The 20,008-nt window shown below is 42.4% G+C and overlaps 1 protein-coding gene across 2 annotated transcripts; it reads left to right on the top strand.

Moving 5' to 3' along the window:
- Positions 1-1,327: 1,327 nt before the first annotated feature.
- LOC120037784 (probable E3 ubiquitin-protein ligase HERC6) lies at positions 1,328-19,707 on the top strand. 2 transcript variants are annotated; one of them, XM_038983754.1, is made up of 23 exons: positions 1,328-1,596; positions 2,165-2,321; positions 2,470-2,552; positions 3,000-3,227; positions 3,411-3,502; positions 4,601-4,728; positions 4,824-4,981; positions 5,148-5,197; positions 5,319-5,410; positions 5,858-5,917; positions 14,545-14,641; positions 14,748-14,931; positions 15,118-15,269; positions 15,443-15,565; positions 15,740-15,838; positions 16,161-16,340; positions 16,615-16,755; positions 17,176-17,342; positions 17,444-17,513; positions 17,603-17,673; positions 18,024-18,207; positions 18,503-18,605; positions 18,967-19,707. In XM_038983754.1, the coding sequence occupies exons 1-23, from the start codon at positions 1,377-1,379 to the stop codon at positions 19,176-19,178; spliced, it is 3,051 nt and encodes a 1,016-aa protein (XP_038839682.1). In that variant the 5' UTR covers positions 1,328-1,376; the 3' UTR covers positions 19,179-19,707. The 2 variants fall into 2 exon arrangements, with proteins under 2 accessions (XP_038839682.1, XP_038839683.1); XM_038983755.1 differs by lacking the exons at positions 2,165-2,321; positions 2,470-2,552.
- The last annotated feature ends 301 nt before the right edge of the window (positions 19,708-20,008 follow it).

The raw sequence follows: 20,008 nt of genomic DNA, 5'->3' as shown, positions 1-20,008 counted from the left end.
GCCACCGTGCTTCTACACCTGCATTGCTTGCTGTTTGGGGTTTTAGGCTGGGTTTCTGTACAGCACTTCGAGATATTAGCTGATGTACGAAGGGCTATATAAAATAAACTTGATTGATTGATTGATTGATGGATTGACAGCATGGCCAATGTCTTCAAGCTTTACCAATTGGATATCACGAAATTGGGGAGAAAAATGGAGAAATAAGAAATACAATTTAAAAAAAGGTTCACATGCAACGCCATGGGCCAGAAGTTACGATCTTGTCTCATCGCTGCAACTCCCCTACGGACTCTGCGAGCCAAGCTGCACTGGTTCTTGACACACTGCTCGCTTAACCCGGAAGCCAGCCGCACCAATGTGTCAGATGAAACACAGTTGAACTGACGACTGAGTCAGCTTGCAGGCGTCCGACCTGACACAAGGAGTTGCTAGAGCACGATGAGACAAGGAAATCCCGGTCAGCCAAACCCTCTCTTAACCCTCCCCTAACCCAGACTACACTGGGCCAATTGTGTGCTGTCCCATGGGTCTCCCAGTCACGGCCGGCTGTGACAGCCTGGGATCGAACCTGAGGCTGCAGTCGCGCCTCAGCACTCATTGTTGAATTTGTGATTTCCAACTTGTTGTGTAATGTTTATGTCCAATGTGCGATGAGCACTGGTACATTTTATCTATAATTTCTCTTCATATGACAAGGATTGAAAAGGATTTGCCAGTTGATTGTCGACTTAATTCATGATGATGACTGCTTGTCTAGCTTGCTAGCTAAGATTTTGAAAGTGTGATGTTGACATCAGTCCAGTCATAGCTACGGTAGATAAAACGTGATTTGAAGTCATTTTATTTGTGGCCAAGGATCTTGAGCCTTCTCGGATGGGCACTTCTAATGTAAGTCTATGGCAGCACCTAAGGGGCTTGAAGTTTTGAGCTCTACGTGATGTAGAGCCAATCACAGCGCAACTAGAGAACATTACCAATCCCTCAGCTCAATATTTTCCGCTGGCTGCCCCACCACCACAGAAAGCACTGCACCTGCATTTTGGAGCTGCCTTACTCAAGAAAGCTAAAAAGAGACCATGTTTGTATGCGGCTTTATTTACTCATTTATTATTTTTTTTACATCGTTTGCAAACTGATATGTGACACATACTGATGCCAAAATTACATGCAATTTTTTTTATATATATATATATTTTAAAGCTAAACAGGTGAGCCTCAAAACTGGTGGGATCCAATACATTTTGTACATAAAACAATCTAGCTAATATGATCGCCGATGACTAACGTTACCACAAGCACACATAGCGCGCGCGCAGGGTGGACTGCGTCATTAGTAATGTAACGCCAGGCATCACCTTAACCTTCACATCATCATGTTCTGCTGGGGAGACGGTTCGAGTGGACAGTTTGGTCTAAACTTTGAGAATGTGTCTGTTCCGATAGCAGGGAATATATTCTCTGATAAAGTCACAGAAATAGTTTGCGGGGAGCAACACACTTTATTTCTCACGGTAGATGGCAGGATCCTATCATGCGGGCGCAACTCAAAGGGACAACTTGGCAGACAGGGGAACATACATTCAAAACTACCAGGTAAGACATCAATGAATGCTATCGGAATATGTAGCCAGAATTTGCAGAATAAATGCAGATTATAATCAAGTTCTTATGTAGGCTAATTTGAAAAAAGTGCTACTGGAAAAGTACGTTTGTTTGACTCTGAATGCGTTTATTATTTTTCATCACTACCCCCAAATATTTTAGTGATATTGTTCATAATGTCAGATTGTATAATGTTTCGTTTCTGCTGAGTTTAACGACAACTTTCAGAAACTGACACCCCTCAATAAAACTACTGCACAATAGGCGCTCATGGTTTGGTTCCAGTTTCGTTTCTCCCAAAGTAGAGAAACGAAAAACGAAAAATCCTATAAAATACACACTGGGATCGAACTTGACGTCATCCTCAAGATGACTCGGATAAATTGTTGATTAACTCCTTCATGCATTAAATTACATCTTATCAATGTTCTAGCATTTAACCCTTTCCAGGACAAGACAGGACTTCCAAATAAAACGTTGTCTAATCAAATAAAATTGTATTTGTCACATGCGCCGAATACAACAGATGTAGACCTGTACTGTGTTCTACCCGTTTCAGCCCCAGTGGAGGGTCTGGGGGCAGTGGTCTCTGTGGCTTGTGGTCAGGACCACTCTGTAGCTGTGTGCGCATCAGGACAGGTGTACTCCTGGGGGGCAGGGGGTGAGGGACAGCTGGGCATCGCCCTTACTACTGTCTCCAAAGTCCCCAGGCCAAGGCAAGGAAACCTCAACTTCAACTTGAAATAGATATTGATAGTTAAATATCATCCATGATTTACATTGTCAAGTAATGAGAGCCCTCTTGGATTCCACTGATCACTAACAAAGACAATATGTACTAGATGTCTCCTTTTTTTCACACAGACCAGTTCCAATACCTTCGCCCTTGCCGATAACAGTGATACAGGTTGCTTGTGGAAATTTCCATTCTTTGGCCTTGACTAAAGGTATAACATACTGTACCTTTTGACGTAGGCCTACTCACACAGACTACATTCCATCTAAACTATGATAACCACATGCATCAGTTAGACTACACTTAGAAAAAAGATGCTGTCTTAAACCTAAAAGGGTTATTCAGCAGTCCCCATATGAGAACCCTTTGGAGAACCCTTTTTGGTTCCAGGTAGAACCCTTTTGGGTTCCATGTAGAACCCTTTTTTCAGAGGGTTCTACATGAAAACCAAAAGGGTTCTACCTGGAGCAAAAAAGGGTTCTACCTGGAACCTAAAAGGGTTATCCTGTGAGGACAGCCGAAGAACCCTTTTGGAACTATTTTTTCTAAGCGTGAACATCAAAAGGACAGTGAGATTATATTTATTAGGAAAGAATGTAACTCTGGAATTGTTGTTATGTAATTGTAATGTAATATGTAATTTCTTTGTCTTCTACAGGAGGACAGGTGTTCTCATGGGGTCTGAACAGTCATGGACAGCTGGGACTGGGGAAGGGAGTCCCTCTGCAGCCCATTCCTGCCCTGGTGCGCTCCCTCACTGGAGTCCCAGTGATCCAGGTAGCAGCCGGAGGAACCCACACTCTGGCCCTCACCCTCCCAGGCCTGGTCTACTGCTGTGGGGCGAACAGGGCTGGGCAGCTGGGACTCAACCGTGTGGATGAGAAAGGTACTACGGCACTCTACCTCTCTTCGTACGCTACTTGTATAAAAAGCTAATCAGGCTTATCCACCAGCATTTTCTCATTTGAACTTGGATTCCTTTGTTATAACCACTAAGTCATTTTCCAGATGTATTATAATGAGTGGGAACATTGCATGATGCTTGTATGATGCTTGTTCCCCCTTCCAGGCCGGTTCAACATCTGTGCTGTGCCTGCTCTCAGAGTCTTGGGGGTTTCCTTCATCAGCTGTGGAGAGGCGCATTCTGCTGTTCTCACCAAGGTATCATACTATTACTGTGGAGAGGGACACTGCTGTTCTCACCAAGGTATCATACTATTACTGTGGAGAGGCGCATTCTGCTGTTCTCACCAAGGTATCATACTATTACTGTGGAGAGGGACACTGCTGTTCTCACCAAGGTATCATACTATTACTGTGGAGAGGGACACTGCTGTTCTCACCAAGGTATCATACTATTACTGTGGAGAGGGACACTGCTGTTCTCACCAAGGTATCATACTATTACTGTGGAGAGGGACACTGCTGTTCTCACCAAGGTATCATACTATTACTGTGGAGAGGGACACTGCTGTTCTCACCAAGGTATCATACTATTACTGTGGAGAGGGACATTCTGCTGTTCTCACCAAGGTATCATACTATTACTGTGGAGATGGACACTGCTGTTCTCACCAAGGTATCATACTATTACTGTGGAGAGGGACATTTCTGTTCTCACCAAGGTATCATACTATTACTGTGGAGAGCGACATTCTGCTGTTCTCACCAAGGTATCATACTATTACTGTGGAGAGGGACACTGCTGTTCTCACCAAGGTATCATACTATTACTGTATTTTTACTGAAGGCCCCAAGGGAGAAGTTGGTGTGAAAGGAGACAAATCCGACAGCAGTTCATTAAGTTCAGAAAAAAGTATTTAATGTCCTAAACAGTGGGCCCACTGGGAGATAGTTCTGCACACAAAGTCAGCATCCTCTCGAATATACAATTCATCATATATTAGTAAATAAAGCCAGTTATATAAAATTACCTTGAATAGAGGTGAAAAACAAACGATCAAGCGTCTGATGGGTGTCTGGAAGAGATTGGCTACACAATGAACCATACAAGTTGTTATCATACTAAATGAGAAGTTACAGTTTATTACAGAATAGAAAATCACAGGTTATACAGAATATGTCCTGATTATTGCTTTTAATACTGATCTAGCCTCAGGGCTACCAGAGTAAAGGTCGACCCTTCAATACTATTATACTGTCTCTTTAAGAAGTGATTAGGGCCCTGACCGGACTAGACCAGGAACAACTCTGGACCTTGACATGTAACAACTGGTTCTGGTTCTTTGTGGTCTTTAGGGTGGACAGGTGTTCACCTTTGGGGAGGGAAGCCGAGGCCAGCTTGGGCACAACGCATCAGCTAACCAACTCATACCCAAACTGGTAGAGGGTATGGATGGACTGGTCTCACAGATAGCATGTGGCAGGTAATGACCAACAGCATAATGCTACTTATACACAGGAAACCAACCTTGAACATTCTCAGTCTGACTGTGTTTTTGTCTTACTGTAACTCTGCCAGCCATCACACCCTGGTGCTGGGGTCCTCAGGTCAACTCTGGGCCTTTGGCAGTGGGGTCAAAGGTCAGCTAGGGACTGGCAACACAGAGGGCTGCTTGCGACCCACCTCAGTGCTGCTGAAAACGGCTTCTGGTGGGGCAGAGACAGTCATACTCAACGGTACCAGATACAATGTCTATTTTATTGTCTTCTGTTTTGTATTTGATTCTATTCAATTCTATTATGCAGCTACATACTGACTCTGTCGTGTTTGGGTGACTGAATTAGAACACATACATAACGAGACTTGATGTCCCTACAACCTCTTCTTTTCTTTTTTTACCAGACATGAAGATATCAGTGGGATGGAATTCAAACTTCATTTACACTGCTGAGGTAATGTTTCTGACCTTTTATACCTCAGTAAAAGAGAGACTGAAACGTTCTAAATGTCTCAAGCAGCTAATTCATGTTTGAGATATTTTAATTCATTATATTGCTTTATCTGCCTTTGTAGAGTTCTGAAAGAGAACAGCCAATCGGGAGGTTAGATGAAGCCAAGCTGCAAAAATGGCTGACGATGGAGCAAGGAAATACAGAGGCGCAAAGGTTTTTGTTCGTTTTTAGTTATTTTCTAGCTAACTCAAAATGAAATAAATAAACATTTATTGTTCGGTTTTATCTTAGTATTTCTTTTTTTAAACGATTTTATTTAAGATTTTAGAATCTATACAAAACATACTCATGCAAACGATTACATCATACAAACCTCACTACATCACACCTGCCCAGACCCGCTAGCCCCCACCCCTATCTCCAGCGCCCTTATCAAACTGCACCATTTTGTTTCTCTCCGTCGCCCATGCTCTTTCAATTTTTTATAATTGCGTGAACGACGGAGGATTGGCTGATTTCCAGTTGATAATACTTTTTAAAAAGATAATAGATGAGAAGAGTTATATCCAACCCATCGGGTATGTCACTGCACCCTTCAGTTGTATTTCTTATAGTATAATTGTACTGAAGCATCAAATATGTCCACATTTGTTCCAACAGAGAAATATCCTTGATGTTCTCAACAAGTTCAAGTCTTGTGGCCAGTTTCACCAAAGCCAGGTAAGCTATTTTAAAATGGAAGGTTTGGATAGTTTGAAATGAAAACGGTATGTGTACCAGGGGTATGGGTGTAATGGTTCACCAAACCCACAGTTCGGTATGCATTGTGGTTTTGGGGTCACAGTTCAGTTTCGGTTAAGGTACAGCGGAAAATGACATTTTTGTTTATTTTGCAAAATACACTAAATTAAAAATCATTCTATTTGTTGCCGAAGTCCAGTTTCATTCTGTTCTGACAGAGCTTGTTATGTTGGGTCTCAAGTAGAGGTCTAAAAAGTTGGACCCGTTACGAAATGGACCTGGAGCTTTCCCACCTGGAGAAATATGCCTAAATAAATTTGTCAATATAGAGACCTGTTCCAAACGGACCCAAGGACGACTAGTTCCATATAGACGATGTCAGACCTGAGTGAGGGAAGCAGCAGAAAAGTCCATTTGTAAGCTATTTTATTAACCAGAGCTGATACAGTGCGAGGGAGAATAGGCGACGGAGCGGCCTTACGAGGGAGAGCAGGCGGAGGTAGGGCCTTGCGGTGTGTGTTCTGCGAGTAAGTGAAACGAGAGAAAGGAGGAGGCAGGGAGAGGCAGCAACCAACCGAGTCAACTTGCACTAGTAGACTAGCTTCTAGCTTGTCATAGCTAGGTTATTTATCATCCAATATGATTACGTACGTAGTATCTGTCTTGATTGCATCAAACCGTGAGAAGCTAGTTGGCTAAGATAGCCAACCATTTATCTAGTAGACTAACGTCTAGCTTGTCATAGCGGTGTTATTTTGGTTGCAGTATTTGCAGCATACTGCAGTTATACTGCACTCTGACTGCAATATTTTTTTGTAAGGGCGAGGTAATGGAATGCAACACTGCATAGCCTATAGGCCTAGTGTTATCTTTTTAATGTTATAATTCGGGTTCACAGTGCGGACTGAACCGAGGTCCCGTACCGAACGGTTCAGTATGAAAAGGTGTACCTAACCAGGGGTTGGAACTGGTTTAGGGAACAGAACAGAATTTTTGTTGTTTTCGACGACAGAACTAGAACTGAGAACAAAAGTGATCTATACTGTTCCAGAACAGAACTGTTAATTTTAAAAGCATGGTGAAAAAACGCTACAAAGAGCCTATCTCTTATGAAAAAAGATTGAAGTCAGAGTGCAGTATAACTGCAGTACACTGTAGTATAACTATAATTATAATGCAGTATAACTGCAGTACACTGTAGTATAACTATAATTATAATGCAGTATAACTGCAGTACACTGTAGTATAACTATAATTATAATGCAGTATAACTGCAGTATGCTGCAAATACTGCATCCAAAACAACACAGTTTTTTTACTGTTGTAACTTCGCAGTGTAACTGCAGTTACAGTGAAGTATAACTGCTGTAAACTGCAGTTACTTTACAATCACTGCGTCCAAAATACCACAGTCAACTGCAGCTACTGCACTTTTACTGCAGTTTCAAAACTGCAATCTTTTTTTGTAAGGGAATGCAAAGACCTCACTGTCACTCAGAAACTTATTCCTGTGTCTGCCTGCCTGCCAGCTGAAAATCTTTGTGTGTGTGTGTCTGTGTCTCTCTCTCTGTGTGTGTGTGTGTGTGTGTGTGTGTGTGTGTGTGTGTGTGTGTGTGTGTGTGTGTGTGTGTGTGTGTGTGTGTGTGTGTGTGTGTGTAGGCTACCTGGCCCTGCCCCTCCCTCCGAAGCATGCATACTGACGTTACAGGCGTGATTCAGAAATTAGGGAGAGAGATTTTTAATTAGAAAACAATGGATTAACTTTTTCAATGCTAGTTAAGGATACTATAGTTATCACGTTTCACACTGGATTTATTAACTACAAAAATATGTGTTTTTATTTCAATTCTGGTGCCGCTCTGCACACACAAGCTTGTTAGCTAGCTAGCTTGTTAGCTAGCTCTGGTCTAGCTCTCAAACTAGGCGACATTATGTGTAATGTAATGGAACAGAGTCATGATCAAGGGCTAGCACAAGGCAACTCTCTGAAGTTCAAAGACATTCAAAGTTCCTTCAATAGAAGCCGCTCCTCCATAGGTATAATTCTGTGGGCCTAATTCAGATTATGCATGTCAACAAGATGCCCAGCGCTTCATGCCCAGCACTCTCCTCGCCCGCAAAATTTCAGTTGCATGTGGCACCCTGCACTACATTTGTCTGTCCAATGCATCTACATAGCTTGTCCGCGCCATAGCAAGCTGCTCTATCCGTTGGTGAAGTAATTTAATGTCGAGGCAATCAAACAAGCTAAGCGTCAGTATAAAGACAAAGTAGAGTCGCAATTCAACGAGAGGTATGTGGCAGGACACGAGAGGTATGTGGCAGGGTCTACAGTCAATCACGGACTACAAAAAGAAAACCAGCCGCGTCGCGGACCACAATGTCTTGCACCCAGGCAAACTAAAAACTGCCCTAACCCATCTGGACAAGAGGAATACCTATGTAAGAATGCTGTTCATCGTCTACAGCTCAGCCTTTAACACCATAGTACCCTACAAACTCGTCATTAAGCTCGAGACCCTGGGCCTCGACCCCGCCCTGTGCAACTGGGTCGTGTACTTCCTGACAAGTCGCCCCCAGGTGGTGAGGGTAGGAAACAACATCTCCACCCCGCTGATCCTCAACACTGGGGCCCCACAAGTGTGCGTCCTCAGCCCTCTCCTGTACTCCCTGTTTACCCATGACTGCGTGGCCATGCACACCTCCAACTCAATCATCAAGTTTGCAGACGACACTACAGTGGTAGGCTTGATTACCAACAACGACAAGACCGCCTACAGTGAGGAGGTGAGGGACATCGTAGTGTGGTGTCAGGAAAATAACTTCACACTCAATGTTAACCAAACAAAGCAGAAGATCGTGGACTTCAGGAAACAGAAGAGGGAGCAGCCCCCTATCCACATCGACGGGACAGTAGTGGAGAAGGTGGAAAGTTTTAAGTTCCTCGGTGTACACATCACGGACAAACTGAATTGGTCCACCCACACAGACAGCGTGGTGAAGAAGGCGCAGTAGCGCCTCTTCAACCTCAAGAGGCTGAAGAAATTTGGCTTGTCACCAAAAGCACTCACAAACTCACAAACAAGTAAACGAACACGAAGATGTTAAGCATATCCCTAAGCACATCGTTTATGAGCGCTTGGAACACAGCCGGGGCGTTTGTCAAGCCGAAGGGCATCACCAAGTATTCGTAGTGACCAGTAGGCGTGTTGAAAGCAGTCTTCCACTCGTCACCGGGTCTGATCCGCACAAGATGGTATGCGTTCCGCAGGTCAAGCTTAGTGAAGACAACTGCTTCCTGGAGCAGCTCAAAGGCTGTGGCCATAAGGGGTAGCGGGTAGCGGTTACGGACGGTTATGGCATTGAGTCCCCGGTAGTCGATGCAAGGACGTAATCCACCGTCTTTTTTGGCCACAAAGAAAAACCCTGCTCCCGCCGGCGAGGTGGATGGACGCATGAGGCCTGCTGCCAGAGCGTTCTTGATGTAGGTATCCATAGCAGCTCGTTCGGGAGGAGATAGGGAAAAGATCCGACCCCTGGGGGGGGGGGGGGCAGGTGCCCGGAAACAGGTCGATGGGGCAATCGTAAGGTCTATATGGGGTGGTAGTCTGGTGGCCCTCTGTTTGCTAAATACCGGTTTGAGGTCATGGTAACACTCAGGAACTCGGGACAGGTTGATGGATTCTAGAGACTCGGGAGGAGAACTCGGGGAACTCGGGAAGATACAAGTGGCTTGGCACGTAGGACCCCACTGCTTGATAGTGCCCACAGACCAGTCGATGTGAGGGTTATGGCTGTGAAGCCAGGGGTATCTAAGGACGAGAGGGAACTCGGAACAGGAGATCAGATGAAAGTTCATCACTTCCTGGTGTTGGGAAACTGAAAGTCGCAAGGGGGTAGTGACACGAGTGACAAGTCCAGATCCCAAAGGGCTTCCATCCAATGTAGTAACCCTCATGGGGTCACTTAGAGGTTCAGAGGGAACGCCATTCTCCTTCGCCCAGACACCATCCATGAAGTTACCTGCGGCTCCAGAGTCTACCAAGGCTTGAAGGGGAAGCTCGTGGTTGTCCCAGGAAAGGGTGACTGGAATGAGCAGGCGGGAGTTGGATGGATGGGAGGAGGTTATGTTTCCCGTTACAGTCCTCCCAGGCCTGCACGGGACAGTGCGTTTCCCTGGAACCCGGGACACGTGGAGCGGAAATGGCCCGGTTTGCCGCAATATAGACAGCATCGCTCCCTCATCCGGCGGTCTCTCTCAGCCTAGGAGATGCGTCCAATCTGCATGGGTTCCGGTGGAGCCAGCGAGGATAAAGGTGGAGACTCGGAGCTGGGACCGATAGGAGCTAGGGTGAGAGGTCTACAGTTGAGTTCTCTCTCTCAAACGCTGGTCTATGCGCGAGGCCAACTTGATCAGGGACTCGAGGTTGTCCGGTGGTTCCCGAGTGGCCAGTTCATCTTGGATGGTGTCGGAAAGACCCTTCAAAAAGCATACTGTGAGCGCCTGGTCGTTCCAGCCACTCGCTGCTGCCACCGTGCGGAACTGGATGGCATAGTCCGTCACGCTGCGCCGACCTTGGCGGATAGTCAGGAGCTGTTTGGCTGAGTCAGGGCCGCTGGTAGGACCTTGAAACACTCGCTTGAATTCTTCAGCAAAGGTAGAGTAGCTGGCACAGCAGGGACTTTGGGCATCCCACACAGCAGTAGCCCAGGCTAGGGCTTTTTCCGACAGCAGGGTGATGATATATGCTATCTTGGACCGGTCGGTGGGAAACGACGAGGGTTGCAGCTCGAAGGAGAGAGAACATTGGGTGAAAAACCCCTTACAAGCACTCGGATCACCTGAGAACCGTTGGGGAGGCGGCAGACGAGGTTCAGCCAGGGGGTTAACTGCCACGGGCACTTGAATCTGATGTACTGGGGCAGAAGCGGTTGCCGGGGAAAGTCGATCAGATATCTGCTTTATGGAAGTCAGCATCTCCGACAGAAGTTGAGAATGTCTAGCCATTAAGGCCTCTTGCTGAACCAGAGCAGCTTCGTGGCTCTGGGTTCATTTTGTTTGGCTCTGTGTTTCTGTCAGGACCCGGTAACGAACACGGGTCTCCGGTGTGAGAAACAGTCACTTAGTAAACTGAGCCACTAATAGTTGGCAGAACCCAGAAGATGAGGCAGACACAGCAGTACTAGAGACGGTGGTTTAATAAAGTACAAAGGAAAAGATCTTCAGGCAAAAAATATAAATCCACAACGTCAAAAGTAATTCCAAGAGAAAACATGTATATCTTCCAAGACAAAGAAAAATCCACAAAGTGGTAAGAACAGCAGGGAAAAAACAAACCTCAAAAGAATAATAAAAAATAAACAAGAACAAAACCAGAGTACCTCAAGAATATCCAACTAGAGAAACAAACGTTCACAGCATGGCTGGGGCTGGGTTCTAACATACAAACACAGAGCAAAGAACTGAGGAACACTAAGGGTTTAAATACTTTCAAGGGAAATGAGACACAGGTGCAACTAATAACTGGAACAAGGGAAAAAACAAAAGGGTCAAAAAAGCACAATGGGGGCATCTAGTGACCAAAACTTGAACAATCCTGGCCAAATCCTGACATTACCAAACCTAAAAGATTATTATGTGTCAGCCCAATTGAGACCTCTGGTGTGTTGGTGCAATTCAGAATACGAATCCAAATGGAAAGACATGGAGACTACTTTGACAGAGATACCCATACAGTCAGTTTTGGGAAATAAGGACATGGTAATAGAAATATACAATAGACAAAATCTGTGGATTAATTTCTCTCTGGAGACATGGTTTAGGGTAGTTAAGCAAAATAATTTAGACAGAGAGATCAAACTGCTGAGTTGGCCCGCATACGACCCCAGCTTCATCCCTGCAACTCAGGACAGCAGATTTAAACAATGGACGCAGAAAAGCATCACATCATTCAGTACAATTATAAGGAATGGGGACCTAGATAACTTCCAGGACCTAAGTAAAAAAACATGGCTTGGATTGACAAGATTTTTACAAATACCTACAAGTTCGACACTATTTCTTAAGTTACCTGTTTGGGATAGCGGGCAGCATTTTCACGTTCGGATGAAAAGCGTGCCCAGAGTAAACGGCCTGCTACTCAGTCTCAGAAGCTAATATATGCATATTATTAGTAGATTTGGATTGAAAACACTCTGAAGTTTCTAAAACTGTTTGAATGATGTCTGTGAGTATAACAGAACTCGTATGGCAGGCAAAAACCTGAGAAAAATCCAACCAGGAAGTGGGAAATCTGAGGTTTGTAGTTTTTCAACTCATTGCCTATTGAATATACAGTGTCTATGGGGTCAAATCGCACTTCCTAAGGCTTCCACTAGATGTCAACAGTCTTTAGAACCTTGTTTCAGGCTTCTACTGTGAAGGGGGAGAGAATGAGAGATGTTTGAGCCAGGTGTCTGGCAGAAGGCCATGAGCTGGTCACGCGCGTGGCCGTGAGAGCGACCTGCATTTCATTGCATTTCTAAAGACAAAGGAATTGTCCGGTTGAAACATTATTGAAGATTTATGATAAAAACATCCTGAAGATTGATTCTATACATCGTTTGACATGTTTCTACGAACTGTAATATAACTTTTTGGACTTTTCGTCTGAACTTTCGCCTGGACTTGCCCGCGCCTCGTGAGTTTGGATTTGTGAACTAAACGCGCTAACAAAGGGAGGTATTTGGACATAAATGATGGACTTTATCGAACAAAACAAACATTTATTGTGGAACTGCGATTCCTGGGAGTGCATTCTGATGAAGATCATCAAAGGTAAGTGAATATTTATAACGCTATTTCTGACTTTTACTGACTCCACAACATGGCGCGTTTCTGTATGGCTTGTTTTTGTGTCTGAGCGCTGTACTCAGATTATTGCATGGTGTGCTTTTTCCGTAAAGCTTTTTTGAAATCTGACACAGCGGTTGCATTAAGGAGAAGTATATCTTTAATTCTGTGCATAACACTTGTATCTTTTATCAAAGTTTATGATGAGTATTTCTGTAAATTGATGTGGCTCTCTGCAAATCCGCCGGATATTTTCGAGGCACAACATTACTGAACATAACGCGCCAATGTAAACTGAGATTTTTGGATATAAATATGAACTTTAGCGAACAAAACATACATGTATTGTGTAACATGAAGTCCGTCCTATGAGTGCCATCTGATGAAGATCATCAAAGGTTAGTGATTCATTTTATCTCTATTTCTGCTTTTTGTGAATCCTCTCTTTGGTTGGAAAATGGCGGTATGTTTTTTTGTGACTAGTCTCTGACCTAACATAATCATATGGTGTGCTTTCGCTGTAAAGCCTTTTTGAAATCGGACACGATGGGTAGATTAACAAGAAGTTAAGCTTTAATTTGGTGTATTGCACTTGTGAATGTATGAAAGTTAAATATTTCTTACAAACATTTTTTTTATTTCGCGCTCTGCCTTTTCAGCGGATGTTGTCTAGCCTTAAGAAGTTTTTTAAGGGAGATAAAAGTGACTGACCCTCGAGCACCTCCAAAATTAATCAAAGTATTCACTAACGCATACAACTTGGGTAGAAACAAAAAAAATATTTTAAATCTCTACTTGGGTATTGAATCCTCAAAGAAACATTCTACAAACTATATTAAAAAGAAATGGGAGGAGGAACTTAACATTGAAATAACTGATGAAACATGGTTGAACATATTAGAGACTCAACAAAGCTCCACCAACTCAAGATCATGGAGAGAATTCTGTTGGAAGAATGTTATACGTTCCTTCATAACACCTAAACTGAAATCAAAACAGACTGGCTCACCACACCCTTGTTGGAGAGAATGTGGTCTATTGAGGACGGATCACTTTAATATCTTTTGGACTTGCCCCGCAATCTAAACTTACTCGGGAGAAATAAGATCTAACATTGGAAAAATAATGGGATTTGAAATAGAACAAACATGAATTTCTTTGTACTTGGGTGAAATACCTGATAACTTACACAATAGAGAAAAGTACCTCTTGAAGGTCCTACTGGCAGCCAGTAAAAAGGCTGTCACTGGGAAATGGCTACAAAAAGACCCTCCCACAGTGACACAATGGATAGACATTGTAAAAGAAATACCCCACATGGAGCGTATGACCTTTGCTTTAAGAACACAAGAGGAGAGAGGTCAAGAATACTGGGAAAAATGGGTTTCGTACTTGGAAAAGGTCTAATTAAAAGATGTCAATGTAACTAATATGATGATATGATGATGAAGGTATGACGTGCACTGTAACTGCCAGATCGTTTTTGTTGTTCTTTTATTTTACTTTATCTGTACTTTATTTGTGTTCCTACAATAAAAACAAAGTAGAAAAAAAGAAAAAAAGAAAGGAACAATATAAACCGTTACTTTTTGGGGGTTCGAACCGGTTCAGAACGTCATTTTGCTGGTCAGAACAGAGGAATGGAACAAAAAAAAGAATGCTTCTGTTCAGAACGAAACGATTGGAAAATGATTTTGGTTCCAACCCATGATGTGTACAGTTAGGCCTATGTTGTGTTCTTGCTAATGCTATGCTCTCTGTTTCTTTTGACCAGTGAGATTCCACAAACAGCCGGAGCTTTGACAGTGGACCTAGAGGCTGCTAGCCAGGTTTTCGACCAGCTACTGAACATACCTTGGATTAGGAAATCAGTTAAGATCAACTTACTCTTTAAACCCATATGTTAAATGAATATATATTTAGAACAGAACTAAATGTTACTCTCCTAATTTCTCTGTTAATTTTCTATATACGTAGGTAAATATTGAGCCACTGGTGGACAATATTTGCAGTTCAGCAGCTGTCATCAAGTCACCAGAGATCTTTATGCTACTACCCACAATCCCTCTTCTCCATGAGGACCTCAGCGTCATGAAGATGGTCTTGGCTTTATCTATAGTTATCGTTGAACATCTGAATGACACGGCCATAAAAACATTAAGTATATAACCTCTGACCTTGTCACTTTATCAGTGAATTTAGCATCAGTATAATTTTACAGAATTGTATTATAATAGAAGCATAGCTGACACTGTGACACATTACCATATATTATAAGATCTTTTTTTTTTTGCACAGGCAATATAATTTACATATTTGGGACTTGTATTCTTGTACCATCTTATAGAAGAGTGGTGGTCCTCAATGGAGACAAACATCATGACTAAGCACATTCTGATGTGGAAGAATGCCCTGTCATTCATGCTGAGGAACGGTCTTCTGGCTACCCACAACCCCGGAGTCAAATTCGTGCTGGAAGCCCTCAAGTACCTCCACAGAGTCAGTGTTTGTGTCAATCATTTTTATAATCCTCCTGACCATTTTCTGTAGGTGCCGTCTGTCAATATTGTTGATCAAGCCCTAACATACTTCATATTGTGAACTGTTCACTTCCTCATGTGCAAGGGACATGTGCAAATCTATTTTGATGCTGACATTATCTTATGTCAAAGGCAAACAAAAGGGCCGGAAGAACCCAGGAAGTTCCAGCCAGTACCTTTTATGTGGAAGAGATCAACGATAGTGTTATTCTATTGGAGGATGTGAATCTTTGGTGTTTTTGGTCAACAAGGGAGGTAATAAAATAACCAAATCATCTGTAAATTACTAAAATGTTAGAATGATAATGTGGTGGAATCTGGTTTCACTTGTCCAGTTCTTTCAGTGCAGATTGATGGAATGAGACAAAGAGATGGAACCCATTTAGACTATTGAGATGCACTTTAATTTTTCTTTTGTGTCACTTCTAGGACACAGAGGTGACACCAGTCATCTTTTGCCGTTACCCATTTGTGTTGAATCTGATCTCCAAGATGGCAATTTTCAACATTTTTGCACTTTTTACAAAGGTATACTGTATTATTCCACTGGCTTCTTTATATCCTTTTATTGAATCTTTGTTTTCAAGTATACCATAGCCGACCCAGTGGTTTCCAAAGACCAGTCTGTATATCACTCTAAATAGCCCCTGGAGCTGACCCTGTATATAGCTTACTTTCTCGTGTGTTTATGTTCTACTTAACTTTAAAATAAATTAAAAAATATATATATATAGTACTACTGATATTGATTACTGCGTTGTTGTAAAAGTGCAAGCAGGAAATGCATTTCAATGTACTTGTGCACGTGACATGAAAAAAACTTGAACTAGTGTATATTTATATATTGCAGGAGGTTCACAAACTCACCCACCGGTTGACGGTGATGTATCCTTCTGGAACGTTCCGAGACAACCCAGAATCTCCCCCTGCCCCAGTCTTCCAGTTGACCTTAAGGCGCCCGTCTCTCATCGAAGACACCTTCAGACAACTGGGTGCTGCAGATCATGACTACTTCCAGAGAGAACTTGTGGTAAAATGATCTTTTGTCAGTTCAAAAGGGACAATAAAGTAACATTCAAATAATTATCCCTGAGACTGAATGTGACAACTCAACTAATCTTGGCCAAATCAAACCAAATCTCAGCTACTCGATTTAACATTTTAATGTTAAGACTGTCACTACCCACTGGGCACACACTGGTTGAATCAACGTTGGTTCCAGTGAAACAAACGTGTAATAGACATTGAATTGACGTCTGTGCCCAGTGGTAGAGTCTAGAACTCAACCTAAATGTAACCCTCAGGTGCAGTTTGTGGAGGACATGAAGCTGTCGCTCGTCAACAAAAGGGACTTCTTCCTCCATGTGTTTGAAGAGCTGTTGGCACCAGAGTCTGAGTTGTTCATGTACAACGACACCAAGACACTGGTCTGGTTCCCTGCCAAGGTAACAACTAGAATTAGGGAATTGCTATTTCATTACTGTATAATAAATCACTGCACTCTCAAGCAAATAAAAATTGTTGAGTAAGAAATGTTAGATTATTCTAAAAACAATCTAAATACATTTAGTCAGTTAATAGCAACAAAAAGAGATTCAACCATTACAGTAGTGCCACTGTCTACACTGTATCAATCAATATAGCAGTGTTTACAAGTATAATCACCATCATTCCCTACTCTCCCCCTGATGTACCAAGGTTTTATAATTGTACACATTCACAGCTAAAAGCTGAATTGCAGTATACAGACACCAACATAATACAACAAAGGAGATAAAAGTTATTTGAAGAAGAATGGTGCCTGCCTGCTCTTGTTTATTCTTGATCTCTGCCTTGACTCATGTGTCACCTACCCTTACTACCAGCCCAGAGTGGAGGAGAAGAGCTACTTCCTGTTTGGTGTCTTGTGTGGCATGGCCCTGTACAACCACAACATTGTACACCTGCCCTTCCCTCTGGCCCTCTTCAAGAAGATGGTGGGGGTCAAGCCCTCACTGGAGGACCTGAGAGAGTTTGACCCTGTTTTGGGAGGGTACGTTTGTATTTTAGAATGTACATTTTAGCTTTGAATTAGTATCCCTTAGAAATTGATTAAAATGTTTCAACATTAATTTATTTTCATTGTAATTGAAGGAGATTGCGGTACCTCTTGGAGGACTACACTGATGATGATGTTGAAGAAAACCTGGACATAACCTTCACCGTATGTATAGTATTGAAACTGATTGTTGAGCAATGAAATATCCCCAGATACAGTATGTGAATAGTGGTAAAACTGTTTATTTTCATCAGGTGATCTGGGATGACCTGAAGGTGGAGCTTGATCCCAAAGAAACAGGAAAATCAGTCACAAGTTTTAACAAGTAAGGGTACAGCAACTTTTACTCCTACAGATGTAAGATCTTAATTTGATCCCCCTGTTGCAGGACATTTAAAAAAGTGTAGTATATATTTTATGTTTAAAAGGCTCCAGACTTGATTTTTACTTAAGAAAAATGTATCAACCTATGTATCAAAATATCCATTAGTTATTATCCACATAATAATTCACATTTTCTGTTGCTGCAGGATTATTTTCCTGCTGTAGCAAACTGGCTCACATTACGGTTTTACATCTGTAATGCATAATACAAGGTTGACATTTTAGAAATTACAACAAGCAGGCTTTCTGTGTTTAAAAAATAAATAAAAATACCATTAATTATTTTTACAGGAAACAGTTTGTTGATGCTTACGTGAACCTCGCCTTCAACCAATCAGCGGAGAAGGTGTTTGAAGATTTCAGGAGAGGCTTCTTCAAGGTGTGTGACAGGGACGTGGTGGAGTTGTTCCAGCCTGAGGAGCTCAGGGGAGTCATGGTGGGGAAAGAGGACTACGACTGGGACACGCTCAAACAGGTCTATATACAACCATCATTCATTACTCAGTATGGGGCTGGGTGCTGACTTGAGAAATTAGGGCATAAATCAGTCAGTGTTGATGCATTTATATCAATGGGGGATTTGCTTTGATGTTCAAGTTATGGGTACGTATCTCAAGTTAGGACTGGGACTAGGAGATAATGTCCTATACATTGCCTAGCTATACATGGTGCTTTGTGACATACTGTGACTTTGTGGTGAATCGTTTAAATTAGGTGCAAGTTTAATATTGTTTAATTATTGCTGCCATTTGTTTGGTTTGTATGTCCAGAACACTGTGTATGATGGAGAGTACCATGCCAGACATCCCAACATCGTCACATTCTGGGAGGCTTTTGAGGAACTGACAGACGACCAAAAGAAAGCTTTTCTCCGTAAGTATGGCACTAAATTGCTCTCGGTTGAGTGAAACTGGAGGAACCATACAGTCTTTCATAATGCTGGTTCAGGGTTTTGTCTGCATATTTGAACTTCCTGTTCCACAAGAGCATTTACACATCATTTGAGTAATTAGCAGACATTTATCCAGAGTAACTTACAGGAGCAATTAGGGTTAAATCCCTTGATCAAGGGCACAAAAACATATTTTCACCTAGTCTGCTCAAGGATTTGAACCAGGGACCTTTTGGTTGCTGGCCCAATGCTCTTAATCACTAGGCTACCTGCCACACAATGACATTGACTATATTTCTTCCCATTCTTTCTACCTTTCACTCTCTCTCCCTTCCTTCTCAGTGTTCCTGACGGGCTGTGATCGCACTCCCATCCTGGGCATGGACAAGATCCAGATGAAGGTAGCAGTCCTGCAGAACTCTACTGAACTACATTTCCCAGAATCCCTTACCTGCCACTTCCTACTGCTGCTGCCCATCTACCCCTCCAAGGAGATGCTGCTGGCCAGGCTCAAAGAGGCAGTGGCCCACAACAGAGGCTTCTGGAAGGAGTAATGGACACTATATATAGGCTACTGCTGTGCTCATCATTTCATTCAATGTTTTTCTTACATGTCAATATATCTATTCAGTTTAGCTTAAGATTTTGGTTGTAGCCGCCTTGTAGGTTCAGATTTGCCACTTTTTTTCCAACTTTTACATTTTACCTTTGTCCTTGGCTTTTCTATTGAAAATGTGAAAATTGCAAATTTAGGATATGTAGGCCTACCCTATTATAGAAAAAACATTCCTTGAGTTAATGTCTACTAATTCTGAGTGTGATATATAAAAATAACTTTCTTATTCAGTAATATACATTCAGTAATATACATTCAAGAGCCTACTTATTTATGCATGTTTTCTTTATTGATATAGTGTGGCGTTTTATGTAATTCTACAATAGTGTGGCATTTGATGTAATTCTACATGTGTATATCCTTTTTTTCTGGACACGTCTGCATCATCTTTTGACATATATGTCTGCATCTTGTTTTATTGACGGAATAATTCTTTATGTATCTAATAAATAGAGATGATTAGTTCATCTCAAAGTGTTTTCTTTTATCAATGGGAACTGCTGTCAGCACTTCGATGCAGAGCAGTGGTGTGGTTTCTCCAACAACGTGCATAACCTTCCCAGCTAGCACATGACGTTCTGAGAACCATATGTTTCTTAGAGCTTGGTGAGAGCGTGGTTGTCCTATGGTTATTTTGCATACAACCTTCCCATAACGTTTCCTACAGGTTTCCTTAGGGTTCTATTTAAATGAATGTTCTCAAATTGTTCAGAGAATGTTAAGAAACAACATTCTTCCATGGGAATTTCAGGACTTCAGCATAACATT

Source organism: Salvelinus namaycush, unplaced genomic scaffold (genome assembly GCF_016432855.1).
Source record: "Salvelinus namaycush isolate Seneca unplaced genomic scaffold, SaNama_1.0 Scaffold187, whole genome shotgun sequence".
NCBI lineage: Eukaryota > Metazoa > Chordata > Actinopteri > Salmoniformes > Salmonidae > Salvelinus > Salvelinus namaycush.
This window is presented reverse-complemented; position numbering and strand designations above follow the sequence as displayed.